Genomic DNA, 24,830 nt, shown 5'->3' with positions numbered 1-24,830 from the left:
GAGACAAAACATATTTTTTTTTTGTCCTTTTTGCCTTTGGTGCATCTTCGGCTCCTGTTCAGCTTTCAGGTCTCCAGGAACAGCCCAGACTGGTAAAATGCTGAAGTTAAGCACATCCCGATGGCCACTGGGAAACATCCCCGAATCTCACCAAGAATCGCTGGGTACCTATTTATCTCAGCGGGTTCGGGGGGGCATCCGGCACGGGATTGAGGTTTCAGGGATGTGTTTAAGGGCATCACAGCACCTCACCCACTCTTGAAGGTTTGAGCCCCAAAAAGGGGAGCTGCAACATACTCTTCCTCCAGGAAGACTGGAGCTTGGCATGGCCTTCTCCCCACCCAACACTCACCCCAGCAGCAAAAATAAACGAAAAGTAAAAGAAAAGTCAGGCTTCATATTCTGGATGGATATTTATTTGCTTAACAGATTTTCTTTTTTTTTTTCTTTTTTTTTTTTCTTTTTTTCTTTTTTGGTACAAAGCATCCAGGAAAGCTTTTACTTCTCTTTTTAAAAAATAAAAACTAGGTTTCTTTTTAAAAAAGACACATGAAAAGGAAAAAAAAAAAAAAAGTCAATTATTTGCAATCGCTCTGTTTTTATTCTGCCTTCCCCACCCCACCTACTTCCCTCCCCTCCCCTCCCCCCCCTTTAATTTGGACCAATTTTCATTCTTTTCCATATATATTTAATAAAATAAATAAAGGATTTTCTTTGTCGTGTATTGCAGTGCCATTTTTTTTAAACAAAGGCTTCATGGCTCAACATTGCAAGGTAATAACAAACAAAAGGATTATACATTAAAATCCTCCCCCTCTCAAGACTCCCCCTAGCCCTCCCCTCCAAACCACGAAATAGAATACAATTCAAGTAGTCTTTTTTTTTTTATGTTTTAAATGTATGGATATATAAGACAAAGCAAGTACAGAACTGGTTAACAGAGTGTCCCCATTTTATTAGCAAGTGAGAGTATATCATAGGGAGATGTAATTGATTCCCCCCTTTTTTACGGTTCCTAGACAGATAATATATATTATTTTAAAACCAACCTATTTTACAGCCCTCTGCCCACCTCTCAAACCCATCCGCTCACCGAGTCCCGAGCCTCAAGCCAGAGACTTGCCTTTCCCCCCCCCATCCCATGCAGCGATCCTAGCCCTGCAGCCGCCCGGGTGCATCCCTCCTCCTCCTCCTCCTCCGGGGCCCCACTGCGGGGCGAGGGGAGGAGGGCAGGGGGCGCAGGGCAGGGAAGGGGGGATGTCCGGCGAGAAGGACGCAAAGGGCAAGAGAGGGAAAAGGAGATGGTGGGGCACGGAGCTGGCGCTTCTGCAGGGGCTCGGTGGCGAGGGCTGGCCGGAGCATCGGCGCGCGAGCAAGCCGTCAGGGTGGGGAGGAAGCGGCAGGTCCCCCATGGCTTCGGGAAGCCAAGCTCCGCCGGGGGTCCGTGCAGAAGCAGGGCCTCGAGTTGTAACTGGCAACACCTTCACCATTCAAAATAGTTTTTGTCTCTAGAACAGTTCCCTTTTAGTCTAAATTGTGGTGTGGTTTTTTTCTTTTTTTTTTTTTTTTTTAGAAAAAAAAAAAAAAGGATGCGTGTCGATGTATTTCTGTGTGTGCGTGCATCTGTGTACATGAGTAACAGCCAACTAGCTCATATGGTCATGACCAAGCTATATTTCAGAAGAGAAAAGAAACACATTTATCACACTTTTCCTAAAACGAAAAGCTAAAATTTCAAGTTCAGTATTCGCTATCTTGTCCTTCCCTCCCCACCCTCCCTTGCTATTTCTGGGTTTTTTCCCTTCCAACTTACTTTAGCACCATAACACATTTTAAACATTACAATCCCTCTTCAGATACTACACAAAATGTCCCATAAAAATAGTGCTTTTTTTGCCAAAAAAGTTATATAATATATTATATATATAAATCAACTAAATCCGTGGCAAATGTGCAATGCAGACGCCTCCTCCATTTAAAGTGAGCAACAGCTCACTTTTTTCTTTTTTTTTCTTCTTTCCCCTTTCCTTTTTCTTCTCTCTTTCTTGCCTTCTCTCTCCTCTTCCTCTCCTTCTCATGTCATCGATGATTTCAAAAAGGTGCAAATCGATTTGGAATCTTGTAATGAAGCACACACACAAAAATGCAGATGGGGGCTCCTCGGAACTTCTTCTCAGGTACGTTTTTCTTTTAAAGGTGCAAAAGAAAGTTATAAAAATAAGAAAACCAAAAAAAAAAAAAAAGAGAAGAAAAAAGTGGGGCGGGAATGAGGCAAAAAAATTATATCCCTCGATATTTCTCCCCATTTTATGTTTTTTTCACTTTATTGTCAAGAAAGACACGGAATGGACTCTTCTTCTCGAGAAAAAAAAAAGATTTAAAAAAAAAATTTAACTTCATATCCTTTTTCCCTCTTGCTCTTTCTTTTGTCTTCTGGCGTTGGCACCGGGGATGTCACGCAGCGCCCGGCAGCAAAAAGTTCAAGTGCCAAACTGTCCCTTTGCAAGTACAGGCTTGGAAAAACCGGGGGGCGCGGGGGAACGAAACAGGCTCTGGGAAACGAAACAACCCTCCCCCCCCACCCCGAAAGGACGATGCCGCAGGAGCGACGCCGCTCACCGCCGCCGCCGCCATCCCCTCCTTGCTGTGTCAGTTGTTGGGTTGGGGCCGGAGCGGCGTGAGGGTGCCCCGCCGCCCCGCTTCTCGGCTCGGCAGCCCCGGGGACGGAGGGGCTCTGGGGCCGGGTCTCGCCAGTCCTCCCGCCCTCCCCCGGGAGATCAAAAATCGAGACGGCCGGTCAGGGTTCATTTCTGGGGGCCGGCCGTTTCGGGGGAGGCTCGCGCCGCCGGGGGCCTCTGGCTGGGCAGGGAGATGAGGGGACGGTGCAGTGCCTTGGCTTCCTCGGCCGCTTGCAGCCCCTCCGCCTGCCACCGGTACCGGCGAGCCCGCAGGATGCCGGGCACCTCCCGCTGCAGCCGCTGGGAGCTTTTCTTCTGCCACACGTTATACTTGGAGTACTTGGTGTGCGAGGGCTTCTGGAAGCTCTCCTGCAAGGGGACAAGATAGCAACGTCAGCCTTGCCGCAAGCCTGCCTGGCCTCCGGACGGCGGTTCCCCTTTTTGAGCTCCATCCATCCCACGGAAACCTTGCCCCATCCCTGGAAACAGTCAAGGTCAGCTTGGACGGAGCTCCAAGCAACCTGCTCTAGTTGAAGATGTCCCTGCTCATTGCAGGGGGGTTGGACTAGATGACCTTTAAAGGTCCTTTCCAACCCAAACCATTCTATGATTCTATCATCCAGCCCACCCCTGATCCTCCACCTTATTAAAAGCTGGCTTTGTGCAGCGTATTTGGCATGAGTAGCCATCTCTCGAAGGCTCTGCAGAAGCAGCAGACCTTGCAGCTGGGGCTTGTTCTCTCCCACCCGTGTCCTTCCCATCTTTCCTCTTGCTATTTATTTCGGGGAAGGGCCACCATCCCGGCGCAGCCCCTCTACCTTGCTGAGCGCCGGCAGGCCCGCCAGGGAGGTGGCAGAGAGGTCACGCTCGGACTTGACGGACTTGGCGCAGTAGGTTTCCAGCAGAGCCAGGTCGCAGCTCCGAAAGCAGCATTCCTCCACGATCCCTCGGTTGATCCGCCGGTTATTTCGCCCCACCGGTCTACCTGCAATGGCAGAGACCCTCATGTTAGCCACCAATGTGGACCAGACCCTCTTCCCCGCTCCACGGCACCCATCCCCTCACAGGCATCCCTCCATCAGCCACCGGAGCCTGGTGGGTCCCACACATTTCAAAAACAGCAGTGCTTCTCCCAAACCAGCCAACAAACCAGCTGAGTTTCGCATTAAGGCTTTCCCAGACAATCGCTGTCGATGCCAACAGGGCTCCCTGCGTGTGCGCGGCGCTAATTAAAGGCACTTTATATGGCAGTGATTTATTCCCCTCCTATATCTCCAGCACGGGTGGCCCTTTCGGGCACAGCTAAAGCGAGGAAGCTTGAGCCCAGCCCAGCCGCCAGCGCTGCACCGATTCCTGCGACCATCTCCGATGTTGATCCTGGCAAGCGAGTTTTATTAGAAAGAAGCGTCGCGGTGTTGCGGCTGCCAACCTCCCTCCGTCGGGTCGACGACTCAGGCAGGTGAAGCGAACCAAGGCGGATAAATTTTACCAGATGGGACAGCTCTGAGACAGCTGCAGAAAGAATACAGGCTCCCGAACCCGCCAAGAATAGCTATTAAACTTAATCTTTTAATAAGGATTCCTCTCCCATTTCTGCCTGCAGAAGGATGCGAAAGCCCATGTCCAGTGCAGCAACAACCGAGTGCATTTCATGTCACCGCTTAATGACTGCCAAAGCGCTCCAGAGGAAAAGTCCGCATGAGTTTTACTGGGTTTCCTCCCCTTCTTGTAATAATGGAGATGGGCAAATTTGAATTTCTGATGCAAAACATATTTGCTTGGGAATTGCAACTTCCAAAACATAAACCGTCCTGAAATGAAAGGATTTTCTCGGCGTTTCTGAGCGCAAGTGTTTGTGTTTGGGCCGTTGTGGGGTTTGTGGCGGGGGTTCAGCATGCTGCCAGGAGCACCTCTTCCCAGCGCAAGGTGCTCCGAGGGAGGGGAGCAGAGGCCAGCACCAGCAGGGCTTGCAAACACGATCCGGTACTGCATCCCAGCCAGGAGAATTTGGGCATGGGAAAAATTGAGAGTGAGCTGTGGAGGTGCAGTGCTGAAGGCTGTTCACCATGCCATGCTCAGACAAGCACCCGCCTCCCAGCCAGCCTGCGGGAACGCACCAAATAGTCCATGTTGGCCCCACTGCACGACCTGTGGTCCCCCCACGCGCTCCAGACGAAGCGGGCAGTCAAGTGTTTGGCCTCGGCTAAGATTTAAGTACCCTGGCTTGCAAGGTGCTGGCCAGTTTTCCTGGATATCCCATCTGGGTGCTCACCCAAAGAGCCTCAGCACGAAGTGCAGAGCGCAGGAGTTTTCTGTGCATGCAGTGCAACCCCACGGGTGAAAAGCAGCCCCATGCGTGCAAGGCAAACACGCATGGGCAACGCAGCCCCATGTGTGTGTGCAACGCAGCCCTGTGCGCACGATACAGCCCAGCATGGGCAATGCAGCCCCGCATGCGCGGATGCCACCCCACGTGTGCAACACAGGCATGCAGAACCCCACGACTGTACCTCACCGTGGGCTCTGCAATAGCAAAGCAGCACGGCATGCACTCTCTGCTAAAATCATCCCTGCCCCCATCGGTGGGGAGCCCCCTGCTCCACGCCGGTGCATCGCCGTCGCAGCCGGAGGTCGCGAGGGCAAACACGGCATCGGGGCGCAGGGTGATGGGGCAGCCGACTCATACCATGGAGCCCTCCTTCGGGAGCCATTTCAAATGCTCTATTTTCCACGTTCGTCTTTCCCCCCTGCGCCACCACCCTCCTTTTCTTTTCCTCTTTTTCTGGAAAAATCTCCAGCACAACCTTTAACCAGCCCCACAGGAAGGTGAGAAGGACGGTTCCCTCTTGGTAAAGGCTTGTCAAAAGGAGCACTGTTCGGAGTTTAATTTTCTTTCTATAGATGCTTGTGGCCAAGAGGCACGCTGGATTGGGCCCTCCCTTTACAGACAGGTGCCTGCAGCCGTAGGAGCGATGCCGGCACAGACAAACCAGGTGGCGATGCCTGAGGGAGACAGGGGAGAGAAGCCAGCCTGGGGCCACCTGCATATGTTCTTCTATAGGCATGCGACACCCGGCGAGGTCCACGGGAGACCTGCACTGCCACCGACATCCCGCATCTCATACGGCCCCCGCTCAGCACATATCAAGCCCAGCACCCAAACCTGCGTGCCTGGCAGGTTGCTGAAGCATCGGGCTGCTTCGGAAAGGCATCCTGGAGCACGGGCAGAAGGAGGGTTTGGAAGGAAAAGAGAAAAAAACTCAAGTCACCCGCTCTCGCTCGCACACCCCCAGAGGGCTGCATTCACACACGCTCCCGCTGAACAGAAGGTTACACAAGTGACGACACGCACGGTTCGGGGAGAAGTTAGAGGTTTTGAAAGGTTACACGTTTCCTCTCGAAAACAGAAGTTGCCCGCTTGCAGCTATGTGTTTGTTTGGGAAGAAGAGGGGAGGGTGAAAAACATGCAGCAAAGAGGGACCGTTTTCACCACCTGGCCGTCGAGGGCACTTTCTGGCATGGCAGCGTGCGGTGAGAGGACGGCAGTGTGGTATCAACAGCCCAGGTGTGTCACTGCCCGGGCGAGCTGCTGGCAGGGACCACAGCGACGGCATGGCCCCTTCCTCCCAGCTGGCTGTCCCTGCCCGGCCGGGGGGCACACGAACAGCCCCCGGCCCCAGCGCCCGGCCACTTCTCTCTTGCATAAAGCTGCTGCGTGCTGCTCTCCCCTTGCCTGCACCGCTGCCAGCTCCGCTGCGACGGTCCGATAGGGCACATTTCCCATTACATAATTGTCCGTACGGATCTCGCCAAATGCTGATACAAGCCTCTGTGGGAGAGTGACTTTAGGAAAAAAAAAAAATAGGCAAACATAACAAACGGAGATGTAGTCCCCAACGCACCTGGAGACAACAACCCAGGGAAGAGATGCCAGGCTGTTTCTAGTCAACAGCAATATTGCTGCTGACCTGGATTGGGAAAAGCGTTTGTTCCATAACACGATTTACGCACGGACTAAAGGTTGAATTTCCTGGCTTTTGCCCATGGCTGGCATCTCACTTTGCTGCCACTGCCAAACCCAGGGAGGGTTTTGCCACTCCGTCCCTTGCCCACAGGGGGAAGCTGTGCGGGCTGCGGCACTGCTGGGGCGCGCGAGCCACTTCCCATGGCAGCGATGACCGCCTCCTCCCGAGGAAACGCGCTTCCTCTCGGCCTTCAATGAATGGCTGTGCTCTCTTTTTCCCCAAATTGTGCTCCACCAAAACCTCCCACAGCTCTGGGAAGGGGATGAGCCCTGTGAAGCCAAGCCCAGTGATGCCAAGCCCAGTGATGCCAAGCCCAGCAATGCAAAGCCCGGCAATGCAAAGCCCGGCAATGCAAAGCCCTCCGGCTGCCCGTTGTTATTCCCACCCGGCAGCGGGCTATCCCAACAGGGAGAGCTGGACTTCCCGGCGGCAGTGCAAAGCCAAACCCATTCCCGGGAGAACCTGGAGGCCGCGTACCTGCAGCTCAGCTATGCCTCCGTGCCGGAGGCGGTGGCACGGCCGCGAGGGGACAGGAGAGTCCCTTCCCTGGCATCACCACCCTGCTGCTCCGGGCTCCCCACCCACGCCGTGGCCGGACGGATGCCACAGGGAGGGGTGCGCGGTGCCGGTGCCACCCTAGCCGGGTCCCCTCTCCTCCGGTCAATCAGGCGGCAAGCCGAGTGGAAGGGGACTTTGGGTGTAAACAGTCCCCGCGCCCCTGTCGCAGGAATGTCAGGAGCAACAAGGGGGCCTTTGTGCGGCGCCGGGCCCCGTCCCAGTGCCCCCGGCCTGGCCCTCCCCCACCCCGGCACCGCGCTTTCCCCCCTGCTTTTTCCTAGTATTATTCGGAGGAGCGGCGGGCGCGCAAGAATGTGCCCCGTCAGCACAAGCGGCTGCAAAGAGCTAAATTCTTATCAGCTGTTGGAAAGGAGGAAACAGGAGCTGTTGTTTACAGAGAAGTCGGACGCCTCTCCCCCTGCAGCCCCTTCTGCCCTCCCTGCCAGCATTGCATGACAGCAGCTTCGCGGCTGGGGCTTCCTCTCGACCTGCCCCGCTTTTTCCACTCAGGGCTGCACTCAGCATCCTTCCACCATCCCCGCGGTGGGTGCCAGGGAGCAGGGACAGTGGGTCCCGACCCTGACACAGAGTTGCAGTGGGATGCCACCACCTTGCCGGCACCTGCAAGCCAGTCCTAAAAGCCTTAAAAGTCACGGAAGGGAGGAATCATGGCAGAGGCGGAGAGCAAAGCACGCATGGCCGCAGCTGCAGCTTGCCCAAGCATCCCTGGGATGCGGTGCAGGGCTAGCGTGGTGCACATGGCCATGTCCACCCGGTGTCCCGTGGCCAGCTAACCCTGTCACTGCCTCCTCCTGCCCCTGTTGGTGCGGCTCTTTTGCAGACCCAGCTCTGGGAGGCAGCTTGAACATCCTCAGCCCCCAGCACCTGCCAGCCACAATGCCTCCAAGGCCACCTGGGGGGTGGGACTTGCTCCCCATGCCAGCAGACAGATGGGCATCCCAGTTATCAGGAGATGCACCCTCCTCAGTCTAGGTTGCATATCTTCCCTGTGTCCAAATGCTTTGGGGACGAAACACCATGGGTAAGCCGCATCTGCTTGCATGGTTGCAAGCAGCGCTGTATTTCAGAGCTAGCTTTGCTAGCTAAGTGCTCCCTTGTACGAATGCCGAGCATCGCTTAAGTACTTAAATCGCTGCTGAAGCAGAAAACCGATAATTGTTTTTCATACCTTTTTTTTCCCCCCAAGATTACCAGTCGGATGCTTGTGACAAGCCCCGTCCAGCAAGCGGGGCCCACCTGTGCCTGCAGGACAAAAGGCTGCCCAAGTCATTTACCTCCCGTACAAACGACTGCGTTAGCGCAGGCTGCTCATCTGGTCGCGCATCCCATGCTGAGAAGTGCTCATCACCAACCCAAGCCTCATTTTAAGATGTAAACCCACAATCACGCGACATAACGGTGCCCCATCGAGCCTATACGGTGACAACAGTGTATCCATGAGGGTTTAGGAGTGAAGATGAAGCCAACTGACAGAGGTAGAGGGAAAAACTGAGGTGAGCTGGGGATGTCCAAACCCTTCATCAAGTAGAGCCATCACCCAAAATGTCTTCAGCCCTGCATGGTACATCATGGCACAGGCTGGCCAGATGCCGAAGGGAGGACTTCGCTTCATCCCCCGGCACCTGTGCACTCCGGAAATACTCAAAAAGAAGAAGGGAGAAGACAAAAAAAAAAAAAAAAAAAAAAAGGCAAGAATCCCCTTGCAAGCATCAGCCTGGCCACTTGGCACCAAGCAACTTGTCTGCCTTCAAAAGTGTTTTTATTTTGGCCTGGTCGGCTGGGTTATTTGAGGTGAAAGGAGGTCAGTTTGTCTGTAAAACAAAAGCCCCATTCCCTTTCATCCCCAGAGAGGGGGAGGAGGGAAGAGAAACCATGGGAGGGAGACGGATGCTCCTCTATATATAGAGGGAGAGGAAGAGGTGTGAGAGGAGCTCGTCTCCTCGCCGCACCAGTAAGGCCAACCCCGGACCCACCGCCTCGGCTGAGATCCAGCGCAGGGCTCGTTAGCGAAGGAGAGGTGGAAGGGGAGATGAGAAGAGGAAGGGCTCAGCGAGAGGAAGGAAGCGCGCCCAGGGTGTTCCCCAAAGTGCCGCCTGCCCGCAACACCCAGGGGGGCCACAAAAACATCCCACTGCTCAACTGGGACGGGGCAGAGCCATCGCCCCCAGCTCGCTGCGAAGCCACCTGCAGCCCGACCGCCTGCCCAAAATTACACAGCCCCAGCACCGGCTGCTGCTGGATGTGGGATCCCTGCGTCTCGCCCTGCCCAACCTCAGCAGGCAGCCTCGGCCAAGTCTGGCTGAGCATCCAGGCTGGGAAGGGACATCCAGGCTGGGAAGGGACGTCCAGGCTGGGAAGGGACGTCCAGGGTCATCTCCTAACTTTGGAGTGCCCCGTTCACTGCACAGGCAGACTGGGATGAGAGGGAGGATGATTCTTGACTCCACTACTGCAAAAAACACTCTGTTACTTGAAAGGGACCTTTTAATTCTTTTTCCCAAAGCAGAGGCAAGACTGCCAAATGCACGGCACCGTGTGCAACTGGAATCTCCATCCTCTTCCCCCCTGTTTGGCGCTGCATCTTTCCTGTAGTCAGTCACTCTGTGGCTCAGTCCTCAGCAGGCAGCAAGACACAGGGTCTTCCCTCTCCCAAGCAGAGAAGGGCACCGAAACACCAGAACAAGGCGTCACGCACGAGGCACCTTCACCCATAGATTACTGAGCATCCATCGCTACCGGTGTACCCCTCCTCCTCCCCATTTACCAGCTAAGCCGTTGTACTGCTAATGCCAACAGTCCAAACCCCCAAAGCATCCTGCTGGAAAGCCCGCTCCAGCCAACTGTCCTGAAGTCACCTCCACTCTGCGGACAACAAGCAACACTGCATTTTTTTGCACTAGCTGCGCTGCAAAAGCGTAAGACATCACTCTTCAGCGACAGGTTGACCAGCAGGTAGCCAGGAGGCCATAAAGAGTATTTTGGGAGCAGTCTAGAGGCTGCTGCTATACCCCAGCAAAGCCTGCCCAGAAAGGGGGAGCGCTCAGCTCCTGCCTGCTCTTAGGATGCAGCACTTGGGCAGCAAGCTTTAAAAATAAGCCGGGGCCCAAGCTCAGCAGAGAGCTGGCTGCAGACATCCTCATTAGTTTAATGACTTGCCCACACCACTGGTGAGCCAACCACCCATGGCTCCCCAGTGATATTCGCCTTTCCCGAGCATCAAATGCAGGACCCAGTCTCCCCATGGGACCAGACAGTCCCCAAAACCGGCGCGAGGTGGGTGCATGTCACACTGTGCACGTCGCTTGTTTCACTCCTCTCCTCACCTACCGCCATGTACAAGGCAATCACAAAAAACACCAGGCTGGAAAACCCCTCCTTTCCCTCCCAGCCCGGCTCCCCTGAAGCAAGGCATGGGGTGGGGGCAGCATCCTGCCCACCACCGGCGGCCGCCCGGCACTTACTGAAGTAGAAGCCCCTGTCCCCGCAGACGAACTGCAGCGTGTCCACCAGCTCCCCGCCGCAGAGGGTCTCCGCCGTGCTGTATGCCGCGGCCGAATCCAACGCGTAGGCCAGGAAAGCCAGGAGCAGCAGCAGCATCCGCCTCGCCGCGCACATCCTCTGCACCTGGGGATAGAGGCACAGCGTTAGCACAGAGTGAGAGACCCCTCTCTGCCACCTCCTCCGGGCAACGCATATACGCCCCCCGTGCCCCCCCAGCCCCCCCGCCAACCACCAGCACGCCGGGGGGTTCGATGCCCGGACATGTCGGGATGCTGCAGGGAAGGACCGGCAGCGCTGAGCCGGCTGCCGGTGCAAGGCTTTCTCCCTGCGCTCGCCTCGCCGGTCAGCCGCTCCGGCCAGACAAGGTTTGCATTGAAGCGGTTTTTCCATTGGAAAATCCCACTTCAGCCTAACTCTGAAAGGCTTTTATTCCCCCTGCTCTTTCAACAGCGTGACTTTTTTATTTTTTCAGTTCCGATGACAGGTTTTCACGCCCTACCTGAACGCGTGTTCCCCCAAAGCAGAAACAAATGAAGTTTCAACCTGTCCTACAGCTGCTTTTGAGGAAAGCTGGGTTTTGCCAGGCAGCGGCGGCCTTCACCCCAGGTGTGCGAGAGACCCGCACAGCCGAGGCTCGGGCAATCGAGGGGCTGATTGCACAAGCCATGTTTGCTGATGAGAGCCGGGACCAAGAAGACATCCCTCAGGAGCAGAGTGGTCCCACGGGAAACACGCCTGAGGCATCACCAAGGAGGGCCAAGGGGGTATCAGCCGGCATGGAGGATTAAAAAAGAAACTCCCTGGATATTTGCTAACTAACCCGAAGATTTCCTCTGCCTCGGCTCCAGCAAACAGCTTTAGCTCTGTGTCAGCTTCTGCAGGTGTAAAGCGAGGGTGCTATTGCCCCACTGGACCAAGCAAGACGCATGGATGGTTCGAGGCGTGAAGAGTCCCTCAGTGATTAGCATCACTGTATAAATACAGCCAAATAACGATGGTGGCCAGTCAGATCAGCTCAAAACGATGAGAAGTGTTGCAAAATAGTAGCCGGCATGGGGCAATGCTAAATCTCACGCAGAGCATTCCCTCTCCCCGCTAACGTTCCGCCAGGATGCTGGGTTTCACATCCAGCCTTCATCACCATAGCATCTGAGCAACTCAAGAATAATATCAGTTAATGAATATTACCTCACCCCCCCGGGATGCTCGGAGATGGAGCCGAAGCCCAGGATAGATTAAATGACTTGCCCAAGGTCACGGGGGAAGTCTGAAGCACAGCCAGGAAATTAGCCCAGCTCCCCCGGGGCCCCGCTACGGTCCTGCCAGCAATAAAGCCACCCTTGCTACCAATTTTTTACTAGCACGTAGCTCAAATCATTGCTGCTAGAAATGCGCCGTGCTTACAAGTAGCGAGCTCTTCTGAATGGCAGGAGGACAGGGATCAGCAGCAAGAAAAGCCAAAACAGAGGCTGCAAGGTCTGGGTGGGCGGAGTGGGACATCCCCCCAGCACAAGGTTTGATGTCCATCGTATAGCACAGCCTGTGCTGGCAGAGACCAGCAAGGCTGGCAAAACCCCTCCAGGGCTCTGGAAAAGAGAGGCAGCAGCACTGGGAACAAACTGGGCTCAAACCAGCAAGTGGTGGGACTGGGGACAGTTTTTCCAGTAGCTTTTGCCCCACCTTGGGAGCGAAAGCTTACACCAGGAGCAGAGGGATGGCAGCGGGCTGTGATTGCACCACACTGCCACGCCGCAGTGTTTTGCCACCAACACCTTTTCACCGTGATTTTTTCATCCAGTGGCCAACGGGTGTTTACGGCCCCCCCCGCCCCAGCATGACCGTAGCATCACCTGCACTGCTTGAGTCACTCCCCTGGTGTGGCAGCATTGGCAGCTGGATCTCCAACTGACAAGACGGCAATGACCCTGCTCCTTCTCCTTTTTTTTGTCTCATTTTTTTTTTCCTTTTTCCTATTTTTTTACATGCAGCTCCTGATTGCTGGTGTCCCCGGGGCGCAGGTAGCGCTGGCAGCTCATTGCCAGGGCGGCAGATGCACGCCAGCCAGTGCCGCCACCGAAGCTGCTGACGTGGGACTCGAGGACACCCAAATAATCCCCCGTCCCCAATTAGGCTCAGGCTGGCTGCAAGCAGTGCGGCTAACGAGCAGGCTGGGCGCCGGCCTCCCCCTAAGCTAGAGCCGGTCCCCCAGAAGGAGCTTCCTCGGTGGCACAGGTGACAAACGCAGATTTCCCTCCACATCCCATCTAAAGAAAGGGCTGAGATGCTCTGAAGCAAGGGGAGAGTGAGGTTTTGTTGGCGGGGCGATATCTGATGCTGGGGAGACCTGATACCTTCTGTGGAAAAAAACTTGCGATCCTCGGAAAATACCAGCTCCTGTGCAACCCACACTGCAAGCACAAGGTGGGCCCTGGCAGCCTTCCTGCCTCCACTGCGAGCCCTTGTAGGGTGCCCACGCACCCCCTAACTCCAGCCGGGAAGCCCCCCTGAAGCCACGAGGACAGGGACAATCCAAGCGCTGTCACCCAGGGCTAAAGCGGAGGTGTGCGATGCGATGAAGTCCCCTTTTGCTCGCGCATCAGCCACCCGCCTTTTCCACCGCTGTCACCTTGGCGTCTCCCCGCTCCCTCCGGCAGCCGTGTAATGAGAAACCGGGCAGCAAAGCAAAAAGCATCTTTATTTACTACCCGGTGCTGCAGTTTCTCTCCAGCTTGATGGAGCTGCAACCCAACGCAACCCCGTAAACCCTTCCCTCTCGCTGTGTCCCTACAGACCCTGCAGAGGAAAAACCCCCAGGCTTCACCCAAAGGCAAGGCAGGCTCCTGGGCTGCTGCCACCGGTGCAGCGCATCCCGATGACCTTTCAATCGATCCTTGTCCCCTCTCACTTCTCCTTAGCGGGGATGAGCAGCACCCATGCAGGAGAGCTCACACCCACCAGAGCAGGCGCTGCTCCCCAAAACAGGGTGGCACGGCATGGCTGGGTACCCGCAGCCCACGACCCGGTGCAAGCACCACGCTGGCTGCCCAGGTTGCACGCAGCTTCAGTTGTTGTGGCCAAATCCGACTCAGCATCATGAGTCAAAGCCCTGTGAACCCCTCCAAGCCTTCATTCCGCACTGGAAACGTGGGACAGCACTGCTTTTGGTTTCTATTCCAAGTGTTAGGACAGGCCCAACAGCCTCAGTTGTGGGACAGGCGTAAATTCACACTGGTGGCTGGAAAAACCCTTCGGTTTTATTAGAAAGCGTCTCTCACGTGAGAGGCAACAGGAATAAGGAGAGAGGCTACGCCCAACAACGGTTCATCCTTGCCAAAGCGGGCTCAATCAGCCATGCCGCCTGCCATTCCCCCTCAGGTGCCTGCACAGAGCTCCAACGCTTCAGGATGCAGTTTTAACCAGGGCCGGTGGGAACGGCAGCGTGAGACATGCCGGCTGAGCATCAAATTCCTCCTAACGAGGACTCAGACCCCACACGGCGTGCAAGAGGGTGATGCAAGGGGAATTTCTTTGTTGCACGGATGCCCTGTACCATCCTGGGAATCGCACGTGAGAGCAGCCTTCTCGGCATGGGAGAGTCGGAGTCACAATGCTGGCCTCCCCTTGCCTGGAGAGGGCCTGCTCTGCTCTCCGTCCTTCCTGTCCCTCTCCTGCCTTCCCCCGCATCCCCAGGTCCCCGTGCGAAGCCAGGCTGCTGCAGGAGCCAGCTCAGCCATGAGCTGCTGCGCATGGGATGCTCCCGGCTGCTGCACCCATGGCCGGGGACCCCCAGTAAACCTCTCGGCAGCCCTCAACCCAGCAGGGACGTGCCAATAGAGAGGGTCCTCTCAGCATGGCTGCAGTGCGCCGGGAGCGAGCCCAGGGACAAGTCTGCAGCGGGAGCCACCCTCCCACCCGAGGCCGTTAAAGGCTTTTTCAGGATTTTGCTGCAGATTCAGTTGGATCGACGATTTCTGTCCAGCTGCTGGGGAGTCGGAGGCCAAGAGGCCACAATGTGCTACAAGGCCCTGTTGCCAAATCTCGGAGGACAGCTCAGGCATCCCTTGCATCCAGGCTTGTGCTGAGCCAACCAAACCACGGTGCCTCTCTTGGGCAACAAATGTCTCCCCAAAAACGGAGACTAAACCTCCTGTCTGACCTAATTCCTTCTTCGGTCTGGCCTTCATTACAATTTAATATGAACAGAAGAACGTAGGAGGGAATTGACAGATGGCCCAGTCTGCAAAATTTGGATTTGGACAGCAAAAAGAAAAAAAAAAAAAGAAAAATCTCACTTCTTTGTGGAGCAGTGCAGCATTTAACAGCAAAAAGTCATCGGCCCAAACCCAGCGGCATGTGCAGGAGGAGAAAACCCCAGTTTGTGCATCCCAGCCTTCACCACCCTCCACCCCTCCAAAAAAAAAAAAAAAAAGAAAGCGGGAAAGCAGGCAGATGGATGTTTCGCTGCGCCGATGGATGCCTGCGAGGGATGCCGAGTGTCTCTCTGCGTTCCTCCTCTGGGAGGGCAGCCCCAGGAGAGCGGGGAGCTGAGCCGGTTTCCAGCGCGGCTCTCCCGACGGGGCAGGAGGCAGGCGCCCGCGCCAACCTCGCACGTGCCAAGTCAGCGCCGACCCGGCCCACGGGCAACCTCGCGCAGGGCGCCGGGCCACAACACCCTGAGGTGCCAAGTGGCAAAGGGCTAGAGGAGGCCAGCGGGGAGAGGCACAGGTGCCTTGGCAGCCGAAAAACACCCTGGGGCTGCGTCTTGGGCAGAGGCACCGGGATGAGGCACCTGAGGGTACCCGAAGGGAGAGGAGCCGCCGCGTGCCGCGCCGCACAAGAGTCTCCTTTTTTTCATGTAAAAGAGAAGGATGAGATTTCCAGCCCGCAGCTTGGAAGGAGCAAGCTTCAAAACACAAAACTTTCGACCATCGAGCTGTCAGGCGAATAAAACCGACCCAGGACCAGGGGTTTTGCTGTTCAGCTCAGGCTTGGAAAAAAATAAAAAACCTCCCGATTCCTGGCACCTGGCTCGCATGACATTTATATGGCTGAGGTTGGCAATGCCGCTGCTATTTTTAGCCCTCACATTTTTGTCTTCACTGCTCGTCCCCACCAGCAGCCCACTCCGTCCCTCGCCGGGGGTCACCTTCCCGCCTCCCCGTTCCGCCAGCGGGGAGAGACTCCTGCCTCCTCTGCCCGCGGGACAGGGGCTGGGGCGGGCAGGGGAGCGCTGCCTGCACCCCGCGGCTATCGGGGCTGCAGCAAGGGCTACCGTAGCTGTGGAAAAATCAAGCTGAAAAAGGTGAATGGGGTATTCAGTACCATTTACTCACCCCACTGGGGAGTAAGAACGTATTGCACAAATTTTGGTATGCAGCCCAGAAACATTTGATTTATTGCATAAAAAAAAGGAAATGCAATCTTGCTTAACTCTTCTAAAGACAGCTGGCAGGATCCAGGGAAGGGATTTAAGTCCATTTTAGTAGCCTCACTTAACTCCTTTCTTTATTGTTCCTCTCTCCTTTCTGCATTCCCATCCAAAACCTGGAGTATATCAGGGAAAGTTAACAGCAAGTTAAGCTGTTAAATCAGAAATTGCGGTGACTGGAGTCTACTGGCAAGTGATATTCCCACAACACGTTGAACTTGCTTTATGTCTTGGCAGAGCGGCTTTAACCCTTTCAGAGCCAGGCTGCCACGCCAAGGCAGATTTCTTCCCCCAGTGTCCCCCACCTCTCCCCGACCCGTCATGCAAACGCCTGGAGGGGGGCCGGTATCTCTTCACCCCGTAAAGACACATTGCGGCCTTTAAAAGCAAAGACAATCCCAAAGAAGGATCAGAGAGGTCAGTCCCAGGACACGAGCAGGGAGAGGGTGGGCCACTTAGAGTGCTCGTATGCACTGCTGGAAACACACCAACTCCTCGGTCCCTCTAAAAATAAGACCTCACCTGCTGTGTTTGCTTTATTTAAAAAAAGAAAAGTACAGCAATGCTTTTCTCTGGTGCTCCACGGGGCAAGCCGGGCTCGCTCCGAAGGCTACAGGAATCAATGGGAAGACATGCACTGACACCTCCGGGTTGCCTGGTCAAAGCAGCAGCCCTCCAGCCGGGCTGCAAAAAGGATCACCTGTCAGAAAAGGCACTGGGACACACACGCAGACACATTTTGGCTCTCAAATTTCATGTGGCGGTGGGAGGGGACTCACGGTGTCAAATCTTTTATCCCTTAATGAATTTTCACAGGAGCCGGGATAGCCCCTTTGAAAGGCTGAGTGAACTTGTGTGGGTGTCGACAACATGGAGCAAGATTTACAGCTCTGACCCATTCACCCCCACCAAAATTGTCAAGTTGGGTCCAAAACAGCTCAGTGAAGCTCAAATCAGAAGTGTCAGTCAGTTTTATTCCTCCAGATGTCCTTAGCACAAAGTCACCCTCACAAAACCCCACGACCCAGGCTCCTCAACTCCCCTCTAAATCAAGGCAGGAGGAGGAATAATAAACCCAACACGCTGCACCCTGCGAAGTAAAAGGAAAAAACACAGACACGCGTAACCTGACAACAAATAAACCCAAAGAAAAGCCAGGCCTTGGCCTCCCAGGCACATCCCGGCATTTGGAAGAAAACTACAGGCTTTGGATAGGAAGCCTCGACTGGAGGGTTGAAAGCAGCGTTTCTCCCGAGGTGTCTATTTAAAACCACCCACACAAACCTTGTTTTTACACTTGATTGCTCCACGCCGCCTCAGCGAGACCTGGCGTATCACAAACCCTGCTAAAGTACCACTGGCTCGAGGCGAGGCAGCCACATCTGCTGGTACAGTTACGCTAAATCCGAGTTTCCTCATGTGCCCCAATTCCCTACTGCTCAACAGAGTGCTAAAACCTTTCCAAGTTGCGCTCTTAAAACAATTACTGTAGGGAAAAGCAATTGGGAAGGAAGAAGAAGGGGAAAAAAAATAAAAAATAAAAAATAAGAAAAAAATCACACAAAGTCGAAGGCTGCATGCCAACCATTAACTCTCACTCCATTTTGGCTGCGCTTTCTTGTTTTTCCTCTCCGTATTTTTATCCCTCCGAGACCGAGCGCGCCGCAGTGTTTTGCAGAAGGACGAGCTGAACAATCTCCCCGGGTCCGCGGAGCCGGGAAACTGCCTGTCCCTTCCCCGCGCCGCCGCGGCCGCCTCCCCGCTCCCCGAACGGCCCCGGCTCCGGCGGGAGGGACGCGGGCGGCCAGCGGCCGCGCAGCCCGCCGTGACCTCGCATAGCCCCGGCCCCCGCCGCCGGGACGGCCCGGCCCCCGCACCACCGCGGGCCGCCCGCACCGGCGCGGTGCCGCCAGCAGGCCCCGCACGCCCGCCGCTCCCCACGCGGGGCATCCCCGCGCCGCGACGCCGCTCGGGGCGCGCAACGGGCGCGCAAACCGCGCGCAAGCCCTCCCGCCGACAGCATCCCACCCCCCCGCCCCCGGTTCCGGACCACCACCACCATCCCCCGCAAGGTGCCGGCAGCCGGCGGGCTGTCCCCGCCGCCGGGACGCGGGGTCCCCCCCACACACCCCCGGGATACCCCGCGCACCCCACCGCCGCGGGCCGCCCCGCGGCTGGGCCGGCTCTCGGGGTCCCTCTAGTGACACGCGTGGGGACGGCGGGCAGCGGGGACGGCGCGGCTCGGCATGGCACGGCTCTGCCCGGCGTGGCACGGCTCTGCCCGGCATGGCACGGCTCTGCCCGGCGTGGCACGGCGCGGGGGAGCCCGCCCGCCTCTGCCCGCGGAGCGGCGGCGCGGAAGGGCGCGGAGGGGCGCGGAGCGGCGCTTACCTTGGCGCTGCCGCTGCTGCTCTCAACTTCTGGCGGCGGCGGCGGCGGGCCGGGGAGGAAGGCAGGCTGCCGGCAGCGCTCATCCGTGTGTGCCCCGGCGCTTGACATGCTGCTCTCCTGCCCTGGCAGCGATCGCGGCTTTGGCTCGCCTTCCCCGCGCCCTGGCTCGCTCTCCTCGCCTTGCCTTTTTGGAATGTCAAGTCCCTGCTTGATTTTGTCTGAAGGATGTTATTTTGTTACGATCAGGTATTTTGTTATTCTAGAGAGCGAGCGAGCGCTTTCCTTTTCTTTCTTTCTTTTTTCTTTCTTTTTTTTCTTTCTTTTTTTTCTCCTTTTTTTTTTTCTCCTGGTTTTCTCCCTCCCGTCTCCTGCTTTCTTTTTTTTTTTTTTTTTTTTTTTTTCCCCTTCCTTCTCTTTCTCTCCTCCTGCTTTGGCTGCCCCTTGGGTGGCTCTCACTTTTGTGTTTACTGACTGCGTCCCCCTGGCCGGGGCGGAGGGGCCGGCTGCCTGACTGCCCGCTGCTCCCGGCTGGCTGCCCCACGAGCGAGGAGACAGGCAGGGCGCTCCGGCTGCCCCCCTTTTATACCCCCCCAATGGGCATGCTCTGAGTTCCCCAGCGAACACCAGCCCGGCCACGCAGCCAATAATGTTGCAGAGCGGTCTAACCCCCTCTCTTCCCTCCCTCCCTTCCTTTCTTCCCTCCTTCTCCCTCGTAACCCTCCGGAGTCCAGCTCGGGGAGGGAAGAGGGGACAGAAAGTTTCTGCCGCACGGTTTCTTCGCGGGCTGCTCCCGAGTGGGGGCTTTGACCCACCCCGGCCGACGCCGGGCGGGAGGTGGGGGGACGACGGGGGGCTGCGCGCATCACCCACCGCCCCCGCAGGTGAGGGGAGGAGGTGGGGGTCCGCGCCCCGACCCCCTGCCCAAAATGCTGGGGGGGGACCCCCTGAGCGTCTCCGGCTGCCGGCTGGCGAGCCCCCAGCCCTGCGGGGTGAGAGGGGGCAGCGGGAGATTGCCTTGCCCGCCCCGCTTTCGGGGCTCTCTCTAGGTGCGCACAGGGCACAGGTGTCCGCGCCGGCCGCCGTGCCCTGCGCCGGCCCCCAAACTGCTCCGAAGGGCTCCCCGGCGAAGGCACGGGCATTCAGGGGTGCCGGTCGCACGGCCCCCTTGGGCTCTCACGCCTGCCCCGGAGCCCTGCCCCGCGTTACGCGCCCCAGTGCAGGCAGGCGAGCCCCCGCCTCAGCAGAAGCGAGCCCCCGCGTCCACCCGCGCACGTCCGTGCGGACAACATGGACGCTTCCCCTCCGCAGGGCAGCGGCACTCGGATTTTGCACCCCCGCAGAGCACCTTCCCGAAGCGGTTCCTGCTCACTAGGTCGCCTCTGTTTCCCGCGGGCTTTTGCAAGCCGAGCACGGTTGCCTTTAAGCCAAAGGGACTTTTCCCAGGCTTGGCCGTGCGTGTGGAGCGGCGCGCGGGCTGCAGGCGCTCCCGCTGCTCCGCCGGTGCTGCCTGGCAGTCGCCTTGCGCCGCATTTAGGAAAACTCGCCTTCTTCCAAAGACCTGCCCGGCAAAGCTGCCCCACCGGCGAAGCGGCTGGCCCAGGGGAAGGGACCCCGCTCGCTTTTGCCAGTGGCAAAGGCAGCCCCCAGCCAGCCCCCGGGTGTCCACACCCTCACCCAGCCCGGGTGGGCGCCCACTTGCAGGGATGCACAAGCCAGGCTGTGCCACGGACACGCACCCTCCTGGGTGCGGAGAGGAGCAGAGCTGCTTGAGATTGGGCAGCAGGCTGGTCCCTCTCAGGCAGCGCTTGCCATAGGGAGTGGCATGAAAGGACAAGGATGCAGCAGCCCTCACCCCAACATGCAATAAAGAAAACTTCTTTTCTCTCTTTTTTTTTTTTCAAGTTTGCACTTCTTTCTGTCAAGGATGGGGGGCTTGGTGCAGCTCTGGACAGTCAGAATTGCCCTCAACATGCCCAAGACAATGTGAGCAGGACCGGTACTTTCCCACTAGGCTTTGGACATCCTTCCCTCCCCATCATCCTTCTGTTCTCTGGGTTGTCCTCTGGACTGCGCTTCTCTGGGCTGTGTCGCTGCGTATCCCACCCAGCAGACCTGTTGTCAGGGCTGTGGGCCTCCACCCAAACACGGGCACACCTGGGAGAGAGACGTGATGCTGAGAAAGCAGTTCTGCGCACACCAGAATCAAACACAGGCATCAAATCTCAGCTCCTACATCGACATTTAAGCATGTAAAGAGGTGTCCTGGCCATCAGAGAGACTGAGCATCTGCCAGTATGTGTCAGGGCTCCAGACTTCTCCCAGAAAGAGGCATCTCCATCGATGCTTACCTTTGGCTTTAGGAGTTTCTCCCAGATGCCAAGGACCTAGTAAATCCCAGTCGTGGATCCTTGCAAACCACTCGGCAGAGCTGGTCTCCTTAACAAAGAGCAACCACCTCTCCTCACTGCGAAAGCAAAACCCCATCAAAGGAAAGGACCCAACCTTGGCAGGGGGGTAAGCAGGGCTGTAAGCTACTGTTAATAGCTGAAGGAGCCCAGCTCCCTTCCCTTCCCCCAGCTCACCACAAGGACCTCCTGAGAGTAGACAAAAGAAAGCTTGGAGGGTTAATCTCCCTGAGAAAAACAAGTGATTTTCCAGTAAACAACTGCAATAGCAAACAATGGGGGTGAAAAATAGCGATCATAAAAAAGTCTGCTCGGAGGAAGAGGCGACCCAGTAAGAGAGGTGTCTCTCCGGCTGGGGGAAAAACAAGGCAGCAGTTTGGTGAAGCTTCAGCAGCAGCAGCAACAGCAAAATAAACCCCACAAGTTGCCACTGGATCTACTTGTGTTTGTGCCTTTTGATCTTTTAATTGCTTCTTAGTTATCCTTCAGTGCAAATAAATAGTGCATTGTGTCAAGAAAGAGGAGGGGGGCGGGGAAGGGAAGAAAGAGACACAAAAGAAAGAGCTGTCGCCCAGAAGAGAAAAGGAACAGGTTCTTTCCCCCCACCTTTAAAGGAGTGAATATATCTGTATTTGGGGGGGGAGAAGGGGGAGAAGGGGATAGGATTAGAAATCAAAGCGAAATTGGAGAGAAGCACATTAAGCCTCGGGCATCCTTACAGTAGGAAGAAAAGAGGGAGGTGGTAAAACCCTCTGGGAGTTTATTCGGTGAGTTATGAGAGGATCCATGAGTGTAATATTGTTAAAGGTCAGCCTAAACCTAATTTAAACTAGGGATGTGTGACCTCCGCCCTTCATTTAATACAGTCATAAGGAACATTACACTGCAGATAGCTGGAACAATAGCTGCCTCCACCCCAAACTCCAGCCCCTGGCATTGCCTGCAAGGAGGGCCTGCGAAGGAGAGCGGGAGGAGGACCAGTAAAGCCAAGGACACAGCTAACCCGAGGACCGGGAGGCAGAAAGAGAGGGAGAGGAGGGCCTCTGGGCCACAGCACTGACCGGTAAGGGGCTTGCAAAAACACGGCATCCCAGGAAGCATTTTGGTTTGAAAGTTGATGTGGCTACAGCAAAGCATCACCTGAAACAATTAGAAATGCAATAAAAATAGCCCACCACGTCTTGCGTTTGCCTGACCACCACGGTCATCGGCGCGGTTCAGGAGAGAAATCGCAGTCATAGGTTTCTGCTAAATCCGCAAAGAGCGAGGACAGTGTTCGCAAAACAAAGTCAGACAAAGTAAGCTGAAACTAAATGAATCTTAAGCAGGAGCTGGAATAAAAGCAACATCTGAAAGGTGCCCTGAAATGACCAGGCGATGCTCAGGACTCAGAGAGAAAATCTCTGCTGCTGCAGCAGCTGTGGAGGCGTCTGGGCAGGCTGCAAAGCCCCCTGACGGCGCTGCCCATCCGAGCTGATCAAAGCGGCTCGTGGGTGGCCACCAACATGTGGCGATGGGCCGGAAAGCTTTCCAGGGAAAGGGGGAAGAACAGGAAAACTTGGGCCAGCCTGGACCTTGCAGGCGGGGATGCGAGCTTCAGCAAAGGCAGAGGAATGTAAATAGCTGCAGAAATGCAGTGGTCGCGGGCCAGGGTGGATGTTAGCGATGCTGCCGGTGAGCTGAGCCAAGCAGATACCTTCAGGGAAGGGGACATTTACACGACTTTTCCCTTCCTCTCCACCTATAATCCAAAGACGGCAGAGGTCACCTAATGCAAGATGAACCAAGACACCCTGTGGTGCTCGTTTGGCTTACTTCACAATTATACCACAAATGACAAGGTGAGCAGAACGGGGCTTTGAGGTCCATGTGCCTACAGCATTACAAAGGCACCCCAGTTTGTAAAGCACCTTATATTCTCATAAGTCAAGAGCGAGGACAACCAGAAGAAATCAGACTGCTTTACTGGCATGCCCAACAGACCTAGGCACCATGGGTTGAGATGTCCAAGATGAGAAAAAAAGGCCATGAGTTTGGGTCTCCTGTCATTAAAGACTAGGAGAAAAAGTCTTCCCTAATAGGAGAAGGGAGAGTGATTAGCCAGAGTCTTACGCACCGCTGTTTAATGGCAGAGGAATAATCGTACTTGGCCCAGAGCGTTTTTCAGTGGCTTTAAGAAAGTGATATGTTTTGTTTTGTACAACCCAGGAACCTGGCAATAACACCATGTCCTTGCATGCTGCTAAAATATATTGATCCCGGGGCACACTAAGCTGTTGGAACAGGAAAGATTCATTGGCGAAAGGGCATGTGATATATGGAAGGTCCCTGCATGAAATTGAAGTCAAAGAGCTAAGAGTGGGAGAAATAATTCACCTGGGCCCCCTGGTCAACAAGGAGCAAACAAGAACAGAGGCTGGGCAAATCTGCTCAGGGCCCCTGGCACTCCTGGGTGGGGAGAGCATTTTGGGGCCACGCTCTCAGCCCAGAGGGTTTCTGCTGCAGGTTTTTTATATAGGCAGGGGAAAAGCGGGATGCCCTTAGGCATCAGCAGAGGATGGCTTTTGGCATGATCAGAGCAAAAGAGGGACTCTTGTAGCAATTCCTGCCCTGATCTACCGATGCCTTGGAGCACTCCTTGGACTTAGGTGTTCAGGAGGGGTGCTGGCAGATGCATTCTGAGGACCTGAAGGGTGCTGAGCGTAGCAAAAATGAAGTTTTTCCAAGGTAAGCTACTGCACTGTGCCAGAGGAATTTGTGACAGCGGTAAAAGGCACAAGTGTTTTCACCCCTGTTTATATGGAGGACAAACTATGCATTTTTTGTGGGCTGGACAGACTTAATATTCCTGTAGTGTCTTTTAAAATACAACCTCCCAGCGATTAGAGGAAAGCTCCAGCCTGAGCAGTCTCACTTGGCTCAAGAGGCTGCAGGAAGGAGGACGTGGGGTAGGGAGGTGTCACAGTGGCCGGGTGTGAGATCAGAATTAAAAAAGCCAAACGACATTCAGCAAGCGAAACTCAGTGCCTCTGCTTGTTGGGATGCCATTGCAGCATGACCCAAAAGAAGGAGGCCAAAGGGTCCCCGGGTCAGATGATCCCAGAAAGGGAGAGAATGTCTCCTTTCTCCCCATCACCTGTGGAACAGCAAACATCTCTTGGTCATCCCTGGTTGCCAAAGTGAACTCCATCTCACCTAACAGCTTCCAAAAAGGCATTTCCGAGAAGGGTGGAATAGGGCAGATAAGGAGGAATGCCCACCCTCCACCCAGCTTCTTTTCATTGCAGAGGGAGCCTGGAAGGTTCCAAGTTTTGTCTGATCATTTGTGTCAAAAATGTGCAACAAATACAGTAGCGGAGAAGGAAGATGGGCCTGTGCCTACATTAACAGCTAAGCACATCATCGTTTCCTGTTTTCTGTATTTTTATTTTTTTTTAAAGCATTTCTATGAAAATCCTCACTGGAATGCCATGGGGAAGAAGAGGTCCAAGCTTGTTTAAGGACCAATAAAAGCTCCAGCAGGTACAATTAGTTCTTCCAAGCACCAGGGGATGAAGCTGGCTCTTTATAGCATTGTGCAAATATGGGTCTGTCTGCGGAGCAAGCTCTGAGTCAAAACAGCTTGCAAATGAAATACATTGCGGGAGGTGGTAGGAAACCCTTTGGACTAGAAGCTCATTGGGGGGAAGACTGCACCCCACAGCTGTGCCCCTGCAGGGATGGCCTGATGAGGATGCTCTGGGAAGACTGTGCTAATAGCGTGCATCCTCGTGTTCCCCGGGGAGGAGCTGAGCAGTGGGAAGGTGAATTGCAGGGATGGCAC

General features: G+C 55.5%; 1 protein-coding gene across 1 annotated transcript; it reads right to left on the bottom strand.

Annotated features, from left to right (window-relative positions):
- Nucleotides 1-674: 674 nt before the first annotated feature.
- Nucleotides 675-19,153, bottom strand: IGF2 (insulin like growth factor 2). The gene is made up of 4 exons (XM_063333289.1): nucleotides 18,603-19,153; nucleotides 10,744-10,906; nucleotides 3,497-3,663; nucleotides 675-3,047 (listed from the first exon to the last, which is right to left on the bottom strand). The coding sequence occupies exons 1-4, from the start codon at nucleotides 18,708-18,710 to the stop codon at nucleotides 2,805-2,807; spliced, it is 681 nt and encodes a 226-aa protein (XP_063189359.1). The 5' UTR covers nucleotides 18,711-19,153; the 3' UTR covers nucleotides 675-2,804.
- Between the last annotated feature and the right edge of the window lie 5,677 nt (nucleotides 19,154-24,830).

Source organism: Chroicocephalus ridibundus, chromosome 4 (genome assembly GCF_963924245.1).
Source record: "Chroicocephalus ridibundus chromosome 4, bChrRid1.1, whole genome shotgun sequence".
Classification (NCBI taxonomy): Eukaryota; Metazoa; Chordata; class Aves; order Charadriiformes; family Laridae; genus Chroicocephalus; species Chroicocephalus ridibundus.
The sequence above is the reverse complement of the archived record's forward strand: the minus strand, read 5'-3'. Positions and strand labels throughout refer to the sequence as shown.